This window comes from Homalodisca vitripennis, chromosome X (genome assembly GCF_021130785.1).
Source record: "Homalodisca vitripennis isolate AUS2020 chromosome X, UT_GWSS_2.1, whole genome shotgun sequence".
Taxonomy (NCBI): domain Eukaryota; kingdom Metazoa; phylum Arthropoda; class Insecta; order Hemiptera; family Cicadellidae; genus Homalodisca; species Homalodisca vitripennis.
The window spans coordinates 138,232,339-138,254,745 of NC_060215.1; the positions used below are offsets into that span (position 1 = coordinate 138,232,339).

General features: G+C 36.7%; 1 protein-coding gene across 1 annotated transcript in view; it reads right to left on the reverse strand.

The window, feature by feature from the left end:
- The window catches only part of LOC124369902 (nose resistant to fluoxetine protein 6), a 119,929-nt gene that overhangs the window by 5,780 nt on the left and 91,742 nt on the right, over positions 1-22,407 (reverse strand). Inside the window, exons 4-10 of the mRNA XM_046828064.1 lie at positions 21,702-21,913; positions 21,342-21,421; positions 12,794-12,987; positions 11,793-11,953; positions 8,197-8,365; positions 7,162-7,355; positions 207-336 (exon numbers count right to left, since the gene is read on the reverse strand). Coding sequence (XP_046684020.1) covers positions 207-336; positions 7,162-7,355; positions 8,197-8,365; positions 11,793-11,953; positions 12,794-12,987; positions 21,342-21,421; positions 21,702-21,913 — 1,140 coding nt within the window. The remainder of the gene's footprint in view (positions 1-206; positions 337-7,161; positions 7,356-8,196; positions 8,366-11,792; positions 11,954-12,793; positions 12,988-21,341; positions 21,422-21,701; positions 21,914-22,407) is intronic.

Genomic DNA, 22,407 nt, shown 5'->3' on the forward strand with positions numbered 1-22,407 from the left:
ATTTTTGGCATACATAAATTTAGGTTTAAAGACACTAAAAGTAAAACATTCCAATAAAATATTGTTCAAATTCAGTGTTATGTATAGTTAAGCTACATTTAAATGTTTAAATGATCAAAACTTTCACTCTTACAAAAATGTATCCCTAGATAAACAACGTTATGAGTAAGATCAGCATTTAAAGAATAATTTTTTATATAACTTACAGTTTTCAGTTTGAATTCCTTGCCCCAGTGCCAGAGCCCATAGCCAAGGCTGACTCCCATGGCGTAAACTGTAAACCGATGGCTGGGTAGAATATACGAGTAATCTGCGGTTTCGAACATTTGCGAGACTCTGTTGAAAAGAACATCTTTGTGTTAGACAGCTATAATGTAAAGGACAAACTGATTTGTTAATTTATATACTTTCATAGTCTACTTATTGCAGATTAGATCTGGAGGTAGATAACTCTGACTAAATCCAGATTTAAAATATTGAATCAGAATCAGAATCATCTTTATTTATAATCATTGAGATTACAAATAGTGTCTTTTACAAATAATGTGAGTTTTGAGTCTTCAAGCAGTTTTTAGATAAGAGTTTCACTGTAGAATTCTTCGAGTTTGTAAAATGGTTGGTCCCAAGAGCCATGCTTTTAGTGCCGACCTCAGCGAGTTCCCTCTCTTGGTGTGCATTTCTTGAGGCAGTGAATTGTGAAGTTTTCTGCCGATGTAGGATGGTTTAGTTTCAAATAGCTTTAGGTGGTGTGCTGGCAGGATGTAAAGCTCACCGTTTTCTGGTGTTGTGATGGTGAGTGTCCTTGTTCCTCGGCAGATCTTTTCCATCTACATACATCACTACCTCTTGGATGTAGAGTGAGACAACAGTCATGATTTTCTGTGCTCTGAATGCATCTCTGCAGCTATCCAGGTGGTGTAGGCCGGCAAGGGCCCTAATACATTTCTTTTGGAGTGTCAGGATTCTTTTTAGGTTGAGTTTTGATGTACCACCCCATACAGAAAGACCATATCTTACGTGTGATTCAAATAGAGAAAAATAAGCTGTTTTAAGCTGTTTCTAAGTTGCTCAGAGATATTATTTGTTTATCATGTATAGGCTAGTATTTTAGTCTTTTACTCAAGATTGTCTATGTGTGGGGTCCAAGAGATGTTTTTCATCTATAGTCAAGCCTAAGAACTTAACATGTGTCTCCAAGCGTACATCTGGGATGATTTGAACTTCGGTCGCTCTTCTTCCAAATGCTATCTGGCTGGTTTTAGTCGGGTTTGCTACCAGATCATTCCCATTGCAATATTGGTATGCCATGTTGAGGGCAAACGTAGGATGATACTGCCAGGTCGTCTGCGGTTTGTCCTTTAAAGTAGCAGGGTTGTATCATCCGCGTACATGAGAGGTAGGCAAAAATTCTCCCACATAGTGAGGCAAGTCATTTACAAACAAGATGAAGAGTGCTGGTCCTAGAACCGATCCTTGAGGCACGCCTCTTTGAACTGGAAGAGGCGTTGATCTTATTTCTTCTGTGATTCCTCTGTGTGTATGTTTCAGTTCAACGAGTTGTTGTCGTCCCTCTAAGTAGCTTTTAAAACCATTTTTTTTGCAGTGTCACTCACTCCCAGGTGTCCTAATTTATTCATGATAAGACTGTGACTGAGGCAGTCGAAGGCCTTACTCAAGTCAAGTAGTATAGCGGTTGTTAGTTTTCCTGCTTCTAAGTTGTCTACTACGGTTTTCAATTAGCTTTATTATTGCTGTGGTGGTTGATTTTCCTGTAGAGAAGCCATGCTGGTTGTCGGTAAGCAAGTTGTTTCTAGCACAGTGGTCTAGAAGTCTCTTTAGGACAATTTTTTTCACACACTTTTTGAAAATGTTGAGATAAGGGAAATGGGCCTGTAATTGCTAATTTGTGTTTTTTTCACCATTTTTGAATTTTGGGTAGATTTTTGAGACCTTTAGTTCTGAGGGAAACCTCCCTTCTCGGAATGATCTGTTGAAAATAACGGTAAGGGGAGATGTGAGTTCATCTGCACAGTGCTTCAGTATTTTTGTGGATATCTCATCAATGCCGGCTGAATTCTTAGTTTTCATTTCAGTGATAGTGGCCCTGACCTCTTTAGTGCTTGTGTCTGTAATGATATTGAGATTTTCAGTCGGTTCATGGGTTGCGGGATGTATTGGTTTCCTCTCGGAAGCTGGGATTTTTTTCCAAGTCTCCTCTGCTACATTTACAAAATATGTGTTAAATTGGTTTGCTATTATTTTTGTACTTGTTATTATTTCACCATTTATGTGGAGTTTGAGCTCTGATGGGCTTTTCTTTTTGTTTCGAGCATTGTTTATCACCTCCCATACAGCCTTTGACTTGTTTTCAGCTCTGGTTATATAGTTGGTGGTTGCTTGCTGTCTCAAGAATTTCAATCTTTGATCGTAGCTCTTTTTCTTTAAGTTTGACTCTGCTTTATCATTTTGATTTCCTGTCACTTCAAATCGACTTTGAGATGTTAAATAGTCTCTTTTGAGCCTGATTGCTTCTTCATCAATAAAGTGCTTTGGCTTGTACTTTTTTTTTAGGTCTAATTTTCTTTTTAGGGCATGCAGTGTTTAGAGCCTGTGTTAAGGTTTTATTGAAAATGTTGTATGCCTCTTCGACCGTTGAGGCTTCAGTCAGGTTCTCCCATGATTCATTTGAAAGAAGGAGTTTCAGTTGGTTTAAATTTTCTTCTCTGAGGGCTCTACACACCATGGTTGGTTTTTGAGCTGGTGTTTCTGTGTAGAGTGTGTGGAGTTGTGCGGTGTGATCAGAGATTCTTCCCTCTATTACTATGCTTTTTGTAGTTTCATCATCAGGGATATTGGTGCAAATACAATCGATTGATGTTCTTGAATGTTGAGTTATCCTTGTAGCTGGTAGATTTAATCTGCGGATGTTGTGCAAAGCAAGTGTTTCATTTAGTTTAATGGTTTTCCTGTCTGGGTTGAGGATATCTATGTTTATGTCTCCCATAATGATTAAGGGAGAGTTCTCTATTTTGGTTTTCTTCAATGGCAATTGAGAGTTTGTTTAGTGCCTCGGCAACGTCTGCATCAGGTGGCCTGTATATGCCCATGATGTTAAGGCATGTTTTTTTTAGGGTTATTTGTATCATAGCCATTTAACGTTGTTTCTATCTTTTCTGTATCCTTTACTAGGTGTTCTTCCACCAATATTGCCACGCCTCCCTTTCTGTGATGTTCCCTGCTATAATGTGCTTTGAGGCAGTATCCCGGTTATTAATTCAACATTTTCAATTTTGATTGTGGTTTTAAGTCCATGTTCACTGAGGATTACGACATTTGGTTTTGGGTTTGTAGACTCTATAAAATGAATTAATCTGTTAATTTTATTAGAGACTTCTTGGACGTTTTGGTGAAGTATTGTTAATCTGTGCTTGAGTTTGTTTGTTTTTCTTTGGCCCTTCCCTTTGAGTTCATTTCTAAAAAAATGTCTTGTGTTTGGTGTTCTGGCAGTTTTTATGAGTTTGGTTTCCTCTAAAGTTGTAGAGTTTATGCGCCTAGCATTTTTATCAAAGAATTCTTTGAATTGTTTCGGATGGTCCGAGTTTTGTGGCAGTGTGCGGGGGGGGTTTTCGCAACCTTGAATATTCCGTTGAGCTCTTTTTTATCAAGATTTATGTTTTTTTCATGGTGTGGTTTTGCTGGGGCAGACTGTGGTTCATTGCCTACTGCATGTGCAACCTTGTTCTTCTGGTTCTTTGCAACTTGGAGAGAGATACTAAAGATGTTTTTTTCGCCATCTAACTGGAGGTTTCCTCCTCTGGACAAGAGGTTTTTTTGAAGTTTTGAGGTCTGTGGAATTTCCTGTGAAATAAGTTGCGGGTGTTTTGTGAAACTTGGGGATTGTTAAGTGGCTGGTTTGATTTTGCTCTCCTGTGTATGGTGTTGCTTAGTTGTTTCTGTCAGGTTCTCTGAGGTGCATGATGTTGGTGTTGGTCCAGGCAATTGCGGTTTAGGCGATGGTAGGTAGTCAGGAGCTGGATGAGGTTCGAGGTTCTCTAGAACTTTTTTTATGTACAGTTTAATTGTGTCATCATATTCCAACAGCTTATGCTTGAGGTTATTGGTTTTTCTTGTTTTGCCCTTTCAAGGGTGTGGCTTAAGAGATCAATTTTTTTCTTTTTGGACTGTGTTTTTTAGCTTGAGGTCGTCTAATTCAGTGTTTATTGCAGTTTTTACTGCCTCTATATTTTTTATTTTGTTTTTTTTAAGGCAGTGTTCAGGGATGACATATCTTTTTATCCGTCTCGTTTGGCTGTTACTTTCGGTCTCTACTTTGTTTAATGAATTCTTCCCTCAGTACTCGTTCAATTTCAAGTTTGTTCTGCAGAGATTTTATTTCATGGTGTAGATTTTGGTTTTTACCTTTGAGGTCATTTATAATCTCTTCTGCCAGGTTAAGTTTGTCTTCTAATGCAAGTTCGTGTTGGATTTTTCAAGTTTAATTTCATGAATTTGTTGTTTAAGGTTATTATTTTCTGATAATAACGCATTACCTAATTCCCGCAGCTAGAGTCAGAGATTCATCTGGGTCGAAATTCTCCCTTGATGACAAATCTTGGATCTTTGATTTTAGGTTTTCAATATTTACAGCATTGTCATTTGGTTTGCAGCTGTCACAAGACCATGTGTTTATGTCATTGTCTGTGAGGTTTTTTGAACTTTTTAGAACTCCATGCAAGACACTTTGCATGAAACCACCTTTCACAGGTTCTGGTGCATTGATATGCCTTGGTATTTAACACCAATATCACAGATTCCGCAAGGATATATTTTGACATTTTGTTGAGTTTTGTTCCGGTTTCTGTGTAGTAAAATCTGAGGATTTTTTGTTTTTTAAAATGTATGTATGCCCAGGGTAAAGAAAACACTTTTTTTAATAGCGAAATTTAGCAGACTTCTCTGTTGTTGTTATGGACTGTTTTTTATTACGAGGTTTGGCAGGCTCCTCTGTGTTATGGTATTTTAGTGTCAGAGGTTTGAAATTTACTGTTTTTTTTATTACGAGGTTTGGCAGGCTCCTCTGTGTTAAAATTTGTTATTTTTTTAAGTCATAAATTGCAATGGGAACTGTTTTTTATATAGAGGTTTGTCAGTCTCCTCTTGTTAAATTTCAATGAGTGTTTGTGGGTTGGCTGTATATTAATGATGATATACAACAATGTCAGATGTATTTAAAAAAATTCTGAGTTTTCAGTAGTCCTGTCAGATGCTAGATCAGTGCCTTACTGAGAGTGTTTACATGAGTGTTTCTGTCAGCATTACCTGAGGTCAGTGTTGTTGGACATTGCAGAAGTGCCAGTTGTTGCTGAGTTGGGTGATTGATGTTTGTCTTGCTAAGTAGGTCGCTCAATGATAGAGCTGTTCTTCACTACAATTGTTTCAATTAAATACTTTTTAACATACTTATATTTTTTTTGCAGAGAGGATTTTTTTTTATATAAATAGTATTAGAGTGATTAATATAGTTGTGTGGAGTAAAGTTATTGAATTTTTTAAAGACTTGATCTTAATCATTTACTTGCTTTGTTAGAGTTCAATATTAAACTTTAGTTTCTTGATAGTGTTTTAAAGCCTTCATGAAGGGAATGTTAGCTTATTAACTTACATGTGATCCAAGGTAAGTATTGTGCACAAGTAAATAATATTTTGTTGGATTATTACCACTTTAAATACACACTTTTCTTTAGAGTTAATTTTCACTGTGACTGTAGATGGTCGGCCATCTTGATTTTACTTTATTGCAATCCAATTAAATTTTAGATTGTGTGGGTCATGAAACTAATCAAATCTGTTAAGCATGTTTTATTTGTAGTATACTGTACAGTCTCAGGATAGGAAACACTGTCCCGAACGTCGAGACAGGTATGACAATAGTAGGATAAGAAAATTTAGATTTGGTTATGACGATAAGTGAATATGGAAACCAAAAAAATCGTCTGGATGAACAGCTGTGATATTAAGAGGTCTTTGACATCTACAATTATCTCCAGGAGAAGGTGCTTAATTTATTTGCAACCTCTTCAGATGAGTGGCGTTAATTTTCAAAGATAGGCCAAGACAAAAGAAGAGTTTTTATTGATCTTTTTGGAACCCCAACAGAACTTAAAGTTTGGTGCTACCCACCATATAAGATTAAAAAGATTACACGAGTCATCACTTTATTGCAGTTTCCTATTGAAGGGCATAAGACAACCTTCCTGATTGTGGACAGAGAACCACGGATCTACCTGTGGTAGTAAAACATAGGTCAGACACCTTTCTGTGGAGAGTTTTAACAGAGGGAAGTTAAAACTGCCACCTGGGTAGACTCTGCATAACTTGGGATTCCATATTAGAATTATGATGGCTGCCCAGAAAATAACAGAATTTATGCCCTAGTGAGAGAGGTACTAGTCAGTAGACATCCAGCTTTGGTAGTGTGTGGACTGTGCCACTCCTACTTTGTACCATATTAAAATGTGCGCTTCGATATAAAATACCACCATGTGAGGTGTGTTATATTTACATTGAAGATCGTATAAATCTATCATTGTGTTAGAAATTCCAATACTGACTGTAAAATCTACCAGGTGTGTGTGTGTGTGTGTGTGTGTGTGTGTGTCTTTTTGTGGTTAGGTATGACATTATGAGCTTTTTCTTTATCATCAAGTTAGAGGAAAAGACAGTAAGGGAGATAAACAAGGTTTAAATGCCATTTGTAACAAAATGATGAGAAAAATTGCCTTGTAAAGACTGATAAAAATCAGTTTGACACAATTTGACCAAACCAGGCTGTCAATTACTAATAATGTATCACAAATCATTAAATACTGCTGTAAGAGATAAAAGATTTGAAGATTGTGTTAAAGATAAGATTATTTAAGGGAAAGTAATGTAACATTGATATCCAAATATTACCGAAATTGGCAATGAATAAAAATCATGTTGGTGTTTTTATCCTATCATATACATTATTATAGAAATATGTTAAATCCAGAAAGATAATCTTTAACAGCTTATATAATATTTGAGTTAATAATTATTACATATAAAATCAAGCATAAGAAAATATGAAACAGTTTATCTATGAAGAGATGAGACGCAATACTAGTACCAGATACTTACGGATTACCGAAGTACACAAATAAGTTCAGTTGCCGAACGTAAGTAGCATAGAAGCGAAGGCCAGTGGAGGCAGCAGCCAGAAGGAAGAGGGCGAAGAGGCCAGGCTTCGGCCATTTCCAGATGCCCCAGACCAGAAGGGGTGACAACGCAAACAACTGTGTGTCGATCCCGATGTGGTGTGTGTGTGTTAAACACTAAGGACATAGTAAATTGTTTGTCAGAACAGTTTCATAGTATGTGCTTGGTGCAATATGTTTTGAGAGAAATTAGTTATTTATTTATGCATTAATAAATGACTAAATTAAAAACATGTATTGCACAATGAAATTTAAGTACTTTAAAATGAAGGTAGCACTATTATTGCAGCTGTGTTTAATGAATTACTGTAAGTAAGAAATTTTTTCTATCTCTTGAATTTTAAACAAACAATACAAACTAATCCAAGAAAGATATCTACGTATTGCAAAGTCAAACAAAACAGAAATTTTCTTATAATTAAAGGCTTATTGAATCCTTTAGGAAATATTATCCTATGTATCATGATTTTTTCTACTTGTAGTGACCTCTTTCCTCTTATGATTATACAACAATATTTAAAGACAAAGAGGCAATACCTGTGACTCCAGCTGAGTTTTAAAGAGTTGTACTTTGATGTGTCATAATGACGTGATACGCATTAACGTTCACATTCATTCAAATTTATAAGTATTAAATTTTAATCATATTACCAATTTGAAATTTTAATTTTTGAATATCTAGAAAATGAGCAAAGATAAAGAAAGATCATAGGTTACTATAAAACCATTTAGTTTTCTATTTCCAATATTATATAACACAGAGGCAGTTCTCAACTTTGAGTTTTTGAGTTGAAAGGCTTTGGGGAGTATTAGCTAAAAGTTTTGAATAAACTATCCAAGGTCCTATTGACCTTGGACTTATTCTCCAATTTTCAATTTTCTTTGTAATTATTCAAGAAATTAGTATGGGAGGAGGACATTTTTGATCACACTTTACATATCATATAGCACGGATTACCATGTTTTTGAAGCCAAAGTAGTTATGGATGAAAAGCAGGTTCCTCCACCAGCTGGTCTTGCAGACTTCGGCATGATGCCTTACAACGAGGTTCCACTGAGGTCCTGAGCCTAGGATCGGCAGGACAAATGTACAGAACAGGATCAGAGCTCCCAGAGTTGGCACTAACCTGTCCAAAACAGTGTTTAATAGCAAACTTGCCTATAAATATTGCTACATTTTTAAATGAGTACCATAGCTTACATCCATAGTAAAAAGGGAGAATTTATAAGTAACTGGCCAGTGTTGATAACTTAGTGACTGATGACCTTGATAACTAGATTGACAAGTTAGAATAATAACTGTAAGCTATAATAAAAACATATTGATGCTGAATATCCGATGAGGCACTATACCACTGGAGCAGCTACATCTAAGTGGAATGGGTTTTATAAACAAGTGCTGAGATGTTGATTATGACAGGAGAAATTGAATATACTGGACCAGATAGAGGCTGATAAGAAATAAATGCTGGAACAATATCAGCGATGTAATAACATCAAACTGTCCTGCATCCTAGAGACACAACAAAGTATCATCCAAGAGACCCAAGAAGTATTGCCCAAAAGACCTAAGAAAGTATCGCCCAAGAGGGTACTCTTAGCAAAGTATTGTAAAGATTTATGTCACAAGTCTTTTTTCCAGCCAAATTATTAGTTTTAACTCTAGATGCCGCTATAAATGCAGAAGTTGGTACAGCTGATGAATCAGCTGTGTATTTTAATTGGTTGTACTGAATTCGTAACATTGTTCTAACTAACTGCTGACAGGAAGAAGCTATACCGGTCCAATATCATGCAGTTTATAAGCTACCAGGATTTACATTTGACGTTTCAGACAAAAAATAAATAAAAAAGGCTCAGTAATCACCATCAAATAGAATCGATCCGCACAGATGATTGAAGTGTATTGGGCAGTGGTAGTTCACCAAGGTCTTAGTTGCACATCAACACAAGATAACGGGGTACATTCTGCTTAGACAAGTACAGTACTTGAGGTGTGGAGACCTTACTAAGACTGGCAGATCTGAAGCTTTCTCCTCCTGGATATGTAGTGAAGTACACCTAAGAATCTTACACTTAAATTTGTTACCTTTATCGAAAAAGAATAACTACTAAAACTGAGTGAAATGACATCGTGATATGTTTGGTCACATATTACATAACACATAACACTAAAAGAAAAGTATACTCTGGAATTTTCAGCTGGAAAGTTGTGGCCATACAGTACTCTGTACAAAAGTGAATCATCTACAATTAGGACAAGTTGGTGAAGCTTGTGATGCACATCAACTTCTAAACAACTGAAAAATTTATTTAGAACAACCTTGATTCCCTCACCAATGTATACCAATATTTGTTCTATTTCAGGCAACGATGGCATATTATTGAGAATAGCTTCAGGCCAAAGATGTTTTAAACCATCAAACAATAATCTTAGTCATTGAGAAAACCGATGATCCACACAAAAATAGTTTTTATTTCTCCTTATGTTTATGACACTATTTTATAATCTGAAATCAGCTTAGATTCTATCAAAATGGCTTAAAGCACAAACAATACACTTCTCTTGATGTTACTCTCTAAACCGTTGAAAAAAGGATGAAAAATTGTTTCACAAATGATGTTATGGTAACTACTCCTAATTTGGGTAAGTGGTTTATTTCAGTTTTCTTCACATTATCAGCACATATAGTTGAATACATAGTTAAGGACAGATTTTGTGCCATTAATAGAGAAACAAAACAAAAAATATATATTCAAATTAGGATCCTAAGGCATGTCTGAACTAATGTAGCTTCCAGAATAAACTTAAAAAATGTGCATTTAATGTTCCTATAAGGATTTAATAACATGACCAAAAAAACCCATGTCATATTTAAAAACCAGTTGACGATGTAAACAACCACATCATGTAAAAAAAGCAGGTGAATAAATGTGACATTTATGTGACATTGAACCATCTCTTGGTATTATCAAACCGTTGAAATGCTTTCTTTTTATGGTTAGTTTAATTGATCTTATATAATGTCTGGAAACTAATTAGGAAAGGTAATAATTAAAATATGAAAAGAATTTTCTTTATCATTGTATATACACAATATGTGTATACATGTAAAATATACATTTAAGTAGCCAAACATCGGCTAATACAATTTTCCGAAATCATATCCTCTATTTTTGTAGCTAAATTGTTCCTGACGAGGACCCCTTGATTCCCTACTTGATTGAGGGGGAGTTCCACTCCCTCCCTCCCAGTTTGCCAGGCCCCTCAAATGGCATCCTTAATCTGTCCCTGATTATTTATTTATTTTGATTTATTTATATTTTATAATGTTACAATACAGCCGAAGTCAATTACACTGTGACATTAATATTATTATATATGAATATAATTGGATAACTTTAAAACAAAAAAACACACACAATTTAATCCAAAACAACAGCTTAACTACATTAAATATCAACTATACACAAAAAAAGAGCATTTTAAAGTTGACAACACCACTGAAGCACCGATAAATAACTTATCAACAAGATGAATCAAATAATTTAAATAAATTAAATAAATAACAACCGAGAATCAATAAACTACTGTCCAAAAGTAATCAATGAAACATGTACTAAAACTAGTTAACAAAATATATATATCAATATAACAATAATTATAAAATTCGATTCAGTTAAAAAAAAAATATATATATAATATAAAACACCAATAAATATTTACTATATAAATAACAACAACAATAACAATATGTAAAATCTATGTTTTAACTATTAATTGATAATCAGGAGTATTTTAACCTTAAAATCTCTGTAAGAGGAATTAAATACATCTAAAGAGTTTGAGTGCTCATTATAAAGTATAATCATTGTGTTAAGTGAGGAGAAGTAACCCAAATTAGTGCGAGAAAATCGCGGAACAAACAATGCAATAGAGCAACTATACCAAAATGGTCACAGGATAAAGAGCCTCAACTTTATACTTCAAGAAAAACTTAGGTCAATGCACCATCCTACAGGAATTTGTCTTAGGAGACAGTAAGCAAACTACTACTCCCTATAATGGAGTTGATGTAATATTTCTTCCCACCTCCACTAGAGTGAATTGATGTGATGATAATGCAGATAGCAGTCATGCTTTGGACAGAACAATGCTCTGTCACTAGTTAACTAGTAATGGACTGTTGAGGAAGAGAAAGTATCATCAGATATGTTGGACATTCTGACAGCACTGTTAAGTCCTCACTAACCATCTTGTCTTCTTGTGATTCATTTTAGTCCCATCCCTTTATCAACTTTTCATTGTCCAACGGATCCTTAAAATTACAATTCTACTGATGTATTGTGTGCTTTTCAAAATGTCTGGAGCAAAATGTAACGTTACATTTGTAGTTTCTATAATGTCAATCGTTTTAAATGTTTCTATTTGTAATTTCACATAGAGCTGATGATTGTTGTGATTAATATTGTCAAAAAATATCCTGAACATGAGCTATATGATAAAAATAAAAGAATTGTTGCTGAAAAGTTATATGGTAGCATATGAAATACCTGAGGACACGAGAGATGTACTCGTTCTTGATGTTGATGGATTGGTCTCGGGACAAGTGACGCAGCAGGCTGTATGTAGTCAGGAGTCCACTCATCATGATGAAGGGATCAGTATACAGGCTAGCAGCTCGTGCGATGACTGTCCATGGCTTTCCCAAAGCCTAGAAAAAAAATAATAAATTTTAATTCATTTACCTATTGTACTAGATTTTTTACATCTCTAATGTCATTTTAAAACATATTCGTACCATAACAGTACTGCCATCTGGACTGTGTGATATACTTATGTGCTGCTACCTGGGTCATGTGGCATCATACTCATAGTGCCGCTTTGGATTATTTGATATACCTTTGTGCTGCTACCTGGATCATGTGGCATCATACTCATAGTGCCGCTTTGGATTATTTGATATACCTTTGTGCTGCTACCTGGGTCATGTGGCATCATACTCATAGTGCCGCTTTGGACTATTTGATATACCTTTGTGCTGCTACCTGGATCATGTGGCATCATACTCATAGTGCCGCTTTGGACTATTTGATATACCTTTGTGCTGCTACCTGGATCATGTGGCATCATACTCATAGTGCCGCTTTGGATTATTTGATATACCTTTGTGCTGCTACCTGGATCATGTGGCATCATACTCCTACTGCTGCTACCTGGATCATGTGGCATCATACTCCTACTGCTGCTACCTGGATCATGCAGCAGTTACTTACAGTACTGCCATCTGGACTGTGTGATATACTTATGTGCTGCTACCTGGGTCATGCGGCATCATACTCATAGTGCCGCTTTGGACTATTTGATATACCTTTGTGCTGCTACCTGGATCATGTGGTATCATACACATAGTTTTTTCATCTGGATCGAGTGATATACTTTGGTGCTGTTACCTGGATTCTGCAGCATTGTACTCATAATGCTGCCACTCAGATCGTGTGGTTTCAAACACATGTACATTATTCAGACAGCTGTTAGTATAAATTTTAGTCACCTCAGTCATGGTGGTCCGGTTGATGTACGGATGAAAGAAGAGAGCCATGGACTTGTGGGACATGAGAAGCATGATGGCGTTGAGAGCCCGGATGCCGTGGACACTGTGGATGTCATCAGGAGACTGTGCCATACTCAGCAACTTGCGACTGTTGGTCACCAGCGAGAATGCCAGCAGCACCTCCATCGCTCTTGCTGTACCAACAAATCTTTGCAGCCCAATTATACACATATGAACTTATTTGTTTTATTTCAATGTCTACAATTACTTATCTCTGACAGGCATTGTTGATCTGAGGGTTAAGTTAATTATTCATAAAGCCATTAAAATTGAAACCGTACTTGAGACAATCTCATCCACAGTTTATAAGTGGGGGTATAGTAAATCTTCTGACATCATCTTAACATCAGTGTCCTATGACACAAATTTAGTTGATCTCTAAGAAGGCTTAGTTGTAGATGTAAGTGATATAAATGCATGAGTTATAAAATTATCTAGTTTTTGTGATAAAAATAAAGTTCACTATTCATTGTTCAATAGGTTTACAAACGTTCTCAAGGCTGTTTGTACAAAACTACATTTTCATCTTGTGTACCAGCTGGTTTTGCCAGTCCATCTTTCAGTTATAGAAGGAGCTCTTTTCATTGCTAACAGTGTAGAATAATAATTCAGTTCAGGAAATTCTTTAAATATTGTTAAGTGTTGTTGTGGTTTTTTTCTAAGCTTCTTTAATTTTAAACACGCTTAATTGCACCATCCATACTCTTGATAACCACTATTTGTCTACCAGAAAGTGTGAACATGAAAATACATGCATTTGAATCAACGTTAATGCCATCACATAATAATTTTCTAAATACTACTAGACAAATTGGTGAAGCTCTAAATTGTTTAGGGGTAATCAGTTAATTTGCTATCTTAAAAGACCAACATTTTATTCTACATTTAACATGTGAAGAAATATTAAAATCAGTAGAACCTTTAGGAATTGGTACACACATGAACGAATTATACAATATATGTTGTTCTTCTTTCTCGATATACTGGGCACTACTATCGTGTTGTATCATGAAAAGGTTGCATTACCAAACTAAGTAACTCTCAATCTAAGGATTAAGGACAGAATTTTAAAAACTATTCGTCTTACTAAAAATATTCGTATTTTCGCTCTTCTGTTTTTGTTTATCGGAACAAATGCCGGAACAAATCGGAAAATGTTTCTATAATTAGAATTATCAGTATGCCACTCGACATAGGAACAAATTGATCACAGACAGATTTAAACTTAATTTTTTAAAAGACTAGATATTTTTCGGTCCTAAATATACAACTCACTTCATAATTCAATCTAGGTACAAACTAACGTAAACACATTCAAAAGGCATCTAAGGGCTTACTTGCACATAAAACCTTGTATGTGTTCTGTTGTACATAATATTATCATATACTCATGTAACATGCTGGTCAATATAGCATTTTAGATTATTAAAAAAAATTCTTTGTATCAATTATTTGTCTGAGGTATGTGAATTTACAAGTAATCGTTTTGTAAGATTGTTTTATAACATACTACGAACACATACAGATAAATTATAACTTTAGATTAAAATGTAGTTACAATTTAAAAATATGTTAAGGAGTAGTAATTTTACTTTTGGTATACTCGTATATTTTTAACCAACTTCCTTCCGAAGCTTTTAAAGCGAGGAGGATCATTTCTCTGTTTTCCTTCTTATTTCAATTCATCGCTCACAGATCACAGACGTCAATTTTCCAGAAGTGTTGACAACATACTTGCATGTTTAGCAGCGGAATTAAAAAAATGTCTCTCAGTGATCGCTTCAGCCGTCCCAGCAAAACACTTTCTGAACGATGATCACTTCAGAAAAGCACACTATGAAAAACGGTTGTTGTTACCGTTCCAAGTAAACTCCCTGAGTAATCGCTTCAGCCGTCCCAGCAAAACACTCTCTGAACGATGATCACTTCAGAAAAGCACACTATGAAAAACGGTTGTTGTTACCGTTCCAAGTAAACTCCCTGAGTGATCGCTTCAGCCGTCCCAGCAAAACACTCTCTGAACGATGATCACTTCAGAAAAACACACTATGAAAAACGGTTGTTGTTACCGTTCTAAATAAACTCCCTGAGTGATCGCTTCAGACGCTCCGAGAAACACACTGTATGAACGACGGTCGTTGCATTCGTTCCAAGTAAACTCCCTGAGTAATCGCTTCAGACACTCCAAGAATAAAACCCTATGAACGATGGCCATTGCATCCGTTCCAAGTAAACTCCCTGAGTGATCGCTTCAGACACTCCAAGAATAACACCCTATGAACGACGGTCGTTGCATCCGTTCCAAGTAAACTCCCTGAGTAACCGCTTCAGACACTCCAAGAATAACACCCTATGAACGACGGCCGTTGCATCCGTTCAAAGTAAAATCCCTGAGTGATCGCTTCAGACACTTCAAGAATAACACCCTACGAACAACGGTCTTGCATCCGTTCCAAGTAAACTCCCTGAGTGATCGCTTCAGCCGTCCCAGCAAAACACTCTCTGAACGATGATCACTTCAGAAAAGCACACTATGAAAAAACGGTTGTTGTTACCGTTCCAAGTAAACTCCCTGAGTGATCGCTTCAGCCGTCCCAGCAAAACACTCTCTGAACGATGATCACTTCAGAAAAAACACACTATGAAAAACGTTGTTGTTACCGTTCCTAAATAAACTCCCTGAGTGATCGCTTCCGACGCTCCGAGAAACACACTGTATGAACGACGGTCGTTGCATCCGTTCCAAGAAAAACTCCCTGAGTAATCGCTTCAGACACTCCAAGAATAAAACCCTATGAACGACGGCCATTGCATCCGTTCCAAGTAAACTGCCTGAGTGATCGCTTCAGACGCTCCGAGAAACACACCCTATGAACGACGGTCATTGCATCCGTTCCAAGTAAACTCCCTGAGTGATCGCTTCAGACGCTCCGAGAAACACACCCTACGAACGACGGTCTTGCATCCGTTCCAAGTAAACTCCCTGAGTAATCGCTTCAGACACTCCAAGAAAAACACCCTATGAACGACGGATGTTGCAACCGTTCCAAGTAAACTCCCTGAGTGATCGTTTCAGACACTCCAAGAAAAACACCCTATGAACGACGGCCGTTGCATCAGTTCCAAGTAAACTCCCTGAGTGATCGTTTCAGACACTCCAAGAAAAACACCCTATGAACGACGGATGTTGCAACCGTTCCAAGTAAACTCCCTGAGTGATCGTTTCAGACACTCCAAGAAAAACACCCTATGAACGACGGCCGTTGCATCAGTTCCAAGTAAACTCCCTGAGTGATCGTTTCAGACACTCCAAGAAAAACACCCTATGAACGACGGATGTTGCAACCGTTCCAAGTAAACTCCCTGAGTGATCGTTTCAGACACTCCAAGAAAAACACCCTATGAACGACGGATGTTGCAACCGTTCCAAGTAAACTCCCTGAGTGATCGCTTCAGACACTCCAAGAAAAACACCCTATGAACGACGGCCGTTGCATCAGTTCCAAGTAAAATCCCTGAGTGATCGCTACAGATGCACGAAGAAAAACATCCTATAAACGAATGTCGTTGCATCCGTTCCAAGTAAACTTCCTGAGTCATCGCTTCAGACACTCCAAGAAAAACACCCTATGAACGACGGATATTGCAACCGTTCCAAGTAAACTCCCTTGAGTGATCGTTTCAGACACTCCAAGAAAAACACCCTATGAACGACGGTCGTTGCATCAGTTCCAAGTAAAATCCCTGAGTGATCGCTACAGACGCACGAAGAAAAACATCCTATAAACGAATGTCGTTGCATCAGTTCCAAGTAAAATCCCTGAGTGATCGCTACAGACGCACGAAGAAAAACATCCTATAAACGAATGTCATTGCATCCGTTCCAAGTAAACTTCCTGAGTCATCGCTTCAGACACTCCAAGAAAAACACCCTATGAACGACGGCCGTTGCATCAGTTCCAAGTAAAATCCCTGAGTGATCGCTACAGATGCACGAAGAAAAACATCCTATAAACGAATGTCGTTGCATCCGTTCCAAGTAAACTTCCTGAGTCATCGCTTCAGACACTCCAAGAAAAACACCCTATGAACGACGGATATTGCAACCGTTCCAAGTAAACTCCCTTGAGTGATCGTTTCAGACACTCCAAGAAAAACACCCTATGAACGACGGATGTTGCAACCGTTCCAAGTAAACTCCCTGAGTGATCGCTTCAGACACTCCAAGAAAAACACCCTATGAACGACGGCCGTTGCATCAGTTCCAAGTAAAATCCCTGAGTGATCGCTACAGATGCACGAAGAAAAACATCCTATAAACGAATGTCGTTGCATCCGTTCCAAGTAAACTTCCTGAGTCATCGCTTCAGACAATCCAAGAAAAACACCCTATAAACGACGGATATTGCAACCGTTCCAAGTAAACTCCCTTGAGTGATCGTTTCAGACACTCCAAGAAAAACACCCTATGAACGACGGTCGTTGCATCAGTTCCAAGTAAAATCCCTGAGTGATCGCTACAGACGCACGAAGAAAAACATCCTATAAACGAATGTCGTTGCATCAGTTCCAAGTAAAATCCCTGAGTGATCGCTACAGACGCACGAAGAAAAACATCCTATAAACGAATGTCGTTGCATCCGTTCCAAGTAAACTTCCTGAGTCATCGCTTCAGACACTCCAAGAAAAACACCCTATGAACGACGGTCGTTGCTTCAGTTCTAAGCAAACTCACTGAGTTATTGCTCCCGCCTCGCGCTCCAACAGAACACCTCTCCGAGCAACAATTGCTTCAGCCGCTCCAAGCAAAATATCCCTGTGAACGATATTTTCACGTAACTGAATTCTATATCAAGATTTAAGGACACAAACTATGGTATATAAGATCAGACTATACCATTGACTGAGCCCAGTCCGCCCTGCACCTCTCCCTCCGCCACACATGTAAGGTGCTACACGTAGGCAGTGAGAGTAGACTTGTCTGATCTTCGTACGGCCTTTAACTGACCTTGAACTCATTGTTTGAGTGTTCCGTAATTCCATCTATCACGCGGAGATCGGGGGTTTGGCTTCGACTTGTAAATTAGTTTTGAATCGATAAGTATAAGTTTTTGATCTTCGATGACAAGACAAATATAAAGTAAATATTTTGTTATTTATTTTAGATAGTAAAGAATACATTTACCGTGCAATATGGTTTGAGTTATGGGAACCCATTGAAATAATAACTTATATATAGTGTAAATGAAAAACGCGTCTTGCTTAATTATAACGTAAAGATATCCATACTTCAAACACAAGTACAGTAAATAGTTTTACCTGCCTTTAAATACAAAAAGCCTGAAGTTCGGATTCTGAAATTTTCGTATTTAAAGCTGTATTGTGTTGCATTCTTTATTAAAGATTTTTTAAACAAAAGTTTTTTATATAAAATATTGAAAAATAATTATGTTTGTCAAAATGGAGACCATACACGTTGGTGGTGTGTACGCGAATGTAGAGAAAGTTTGCGGTCAATTTCATGAATTCTCTAAGACTGTACAATTTTAGTGAACTTCTTAAGTACGCATTGTGTTTTTAGAAGGATTATCTAATTTGGGTTCCTTCAGGACCAAACAAGCCCAGATAGCCCTTTATGTGCGATAGTGGAGGAAGTTACGAATTCTCAGATGTTTTTATTAACTTTGGGACATAGTTAATAAATTCAAACGCATTTCATTTGTGAAATTAAAAAAAAATTTACCACGTCATAATAATACAAAGTTCAGTGAGGTACGGAAATGTTATCTCGAGTCGTCCGATAAAGGTGACTTTTAAAACTGTAATCTTGAACTTCAATATCAACTATTTGAATTCTCGATTAGATTGAAAAGGCACCAGACCTTACGTCTGTAGGACGTCCACTAAAAGTGGTCCAGAAGGCCCTGGCCCATACAGGATTTGTATTAATGAAGATGGAATAATTAATGCATAATTATAGTTATAATTGAAAAAAAAAATTTGTTTTTCAAAATAAATAATTATTGTGTTTTAATGCGAACGAAAGTAAAATTACCGATATCATTCCAGACCCTCCTCCAGTGATATAACTTACGACCCGGTATTCCGCAAGTACCATTCCCCGACTGAAGGCTAACCACTTTGTAAAAGCGGGTTAAGTTCACCAAGTTGGTGTGGTGAGTTTTTATTGCGGTTTGTCTGGTCGCCCGGACGAGAATTCCTTTCATAAACAAAGCTTCGAAAATATGCACTGTTCTTTTTGTAAAGTTTGTTTTTGACGATGGGAGGATTGTGTTCCCGGACGTTTGCCATCGTTCAGTGATACAAAAAAATCAGTAACACTACGTTTCGAAACCTGCAATCTGATCTCTTCCTCAGGTTAAAATAATACCAGAGCGTTGTGACACGCATAAGTCAGGAATCACAAGAACCATGTGGTGTGTCAAAGAACATACACTTAATAATAACAAAACACCTATTATTAAAACTGAATTGCACAACACAGGCCACAATAGGACTGCACTCACCGGCCTACCATGTAGAATTGACCTACCAGTTTCCAAATTCCTTTTTCCTTCACATGCACTGTGGTGTGAGTTGAATTAACGAACTTTTCGAGCTAATAAGAATTCAATGGTTGGAATTATTTTGATTTAGACAGCAAGTTTTAGTTATTTCACCATCATGACAATACAAAGCTTGGCAAGAAATCCGTTTAAAAATGCTAACTTCAAACCCTCTTAAGGAATTCTTTTAGAATTCGGCATACCTCTTACATACTTAGATGTCTGGTATTTAAAATCGTATCAGATTTTGCGAAAACTGCTATAAATTAATGAAGAGATTGACAAATTAAAAATGGCAAAACTTTGGTCCCTTAAAGATCGGATGAAGAACGACTGAAAAATTGAATTTAACTATTTTTATACTAAATGTAAGAAAATATTCCTAGTATTCTTGAATGTAAAACAATATATATATATATATATATATATATATATATAAAGAATAAAATTAGAAAACAAATATATATATATATATATTTGTTTTCTAATTTTATTCTATTTATCAACCCATATTCATGAATAAGTTATTACAATTTTTGTTGATATTTCTTTTATAAGTCATGACTGAGTAAGGTTTCGTGAAAATTTATTACAAATAGGTACTTTAAATGGCCACCATTAAAAATTATAATAATTTTTTGATTAGAAATTTTTTAAAATCTTAGTATGTAAAACGTTTGTTAAGTAACATTATAATTCTTCTAACATTGTAATACTCAGAAGAATTAAAATAATTCTAAATGATCGAAATGGTAGACTAAACTAAGACGAATCGAAAAATACTGAATATTTTTCACTTAACGTTACATGTAAAGTCCGGTTTAACAAAGCGCGCTGCGTCTGGTTAAGGATAAAAAAGGATTCATATTCCACATTATTACATGTATGGTAAAATTTGTTCTTAAGCGAGGAATAATCCCTTACCAACTATTATAAAAAATTTTATTTTTGTTTCCTCGTAACGTTAGCCCTGCACAAAATAGCATTTCCATTACTCATCCTGTGCCTTTAAAAACAATCTGTTTTGATTAATAGAGTAGCTATGGTTTCGTCCTAGGCAACATTTTAAGCGGTAATGTGAAACTCGGCTTTGGCGGGGCCCCATCACGTCCCGTCCACACGCTCCCTTCGAATAGACGTGTGGCGGGGCCCGGCCCGGGCCCCCTGAATATAATTGTCCGAAAAAACTGATCTGAGTACAAGCCTGGTGAAAACACTATCGATAAGTTTATCGTAAACTTATATGATTGGTAATTGCTTCGGCAAAACTAAAAGTTATACACGCTTTATGAAGTTAATTTAAAATTTGTTTCACAGTGATTGAACCAACGCCCTAATGAAAATCGTAATACATTTTGCAACCGTGTGTCTCCAAGTGAAGACACAACCTTTGGTATGTTGTAAGACAAAAATTGGGATTCTCCCTAGCTAGAGAAGAGGGATTTTTCTGGATCGTTTTTTACTTCCAGTTCAACCTACCACGGGGTACAGCAAAATCCGATGTGTCAGTTAAACCAGGAAAACCCAGTGCATGTCCAGGTGCGGCAAATGTTTAGATAATGGGTAGAAAGAGCTGAGCGATGGGTCTAGTTGACTTCGGAGGATGACTTTGAAGTGGGTGGGACAACCTTAATGTAAAAGATGTTTATGAGTTTAAACATGAAGGAGAATGACTGTTTTGACTGGAAGAGACTGAACAGAGTTAGTCTCCTCTACCTCCAAGGTAACATGACTCACATAGTGCCCGATTAGGATAACTCAACTTAACTCATAGGATTTCGATAGGAGGCGGTCCCTATCCTGTACCTCTGGAAGCAGTGAAAAGGTCCTTTTTGACTAAGTGCAACGTGGGGGTCCCTCATCTTCTTGTGCTAAGTGAAATGAACAAGTTATTAAAAGCTGACTGTGTTGACAGAACTTACTGGCATGCCGCTTGTCAGGGACCATGTAGTCAGTGATGGTGGCTGTGGCGATGACGCCCATCACTGCGAGGAAAAATCCTCTGAAACAAATTATTGCATTTGCTAGAACACTAAATTGCGCAATAGAACATATCCAGTTACTATAACCCCTACAGCAATAGAACCGATCATGTAAACAATAACTAAACAATTTTAGTAATCCACAAATTTGGTGTGTTAAAACTGCAACGGTAATAATGAAATTGTATTATTATGGTCAGATGGAGAGAAAACGTAGCTATTTAAAACATATATTAATAGTGGAAAATAACATTTCAGTTAAATTTTACGAAGAGTACATCTAAAACGGCAGGTACTTACATTGCCATGAGCGAAGCAGGTGGTGGAATGATGGAGTCGTGACGAACTTGGCACATGTCCGGGTCAACATGTACCCTGATTTCCAGACTGGAAGAACTTAAATATCGGTCCACACTGGAGGCAAGAGCTAGCTCGATGTCCTGGGCCGGGCATGATGCAGGAACACACAAGGCCCAGTTTACTGTGGAGAACCGTGGTACCCGGTGTCCTGGCTACACATAATACCAGACTCAATACTCAGAAACATATTTACACTTGTTTGGAGAAAAGATTAAATTTCCTAGACTGAGCACAATTTATAATAATTTCATTAATTATTTTTTGTATTGTAATAAGCATTTAATAAACATTTAGACGATCAATTATTGCATCATTATTAGGACATGAAGTCGTTATCATCATATTTAATTCATTTACCGAGAGGAAAACTGGTGCAAGTTTCATAAAACTGGAAGGGATGAGATTATATTAGATGCGTTTGTAGAGCAGTTCCGGGGTAACTTAGAGCAGATTTATTGAAAAAAAAAAAACAAAAACACTATTGCTTTAAACACTATTAATACTAAGTATCCTTAACTATTTATTACCTACGTGAATGTCACTATTAAAATACTATAAAAAAGGATTATTCACATTAAATGGCATACAAAGAAATTAAAATGTGTACAATATTGTCTGTAATATAAATCTTTCAACCTCAATGACA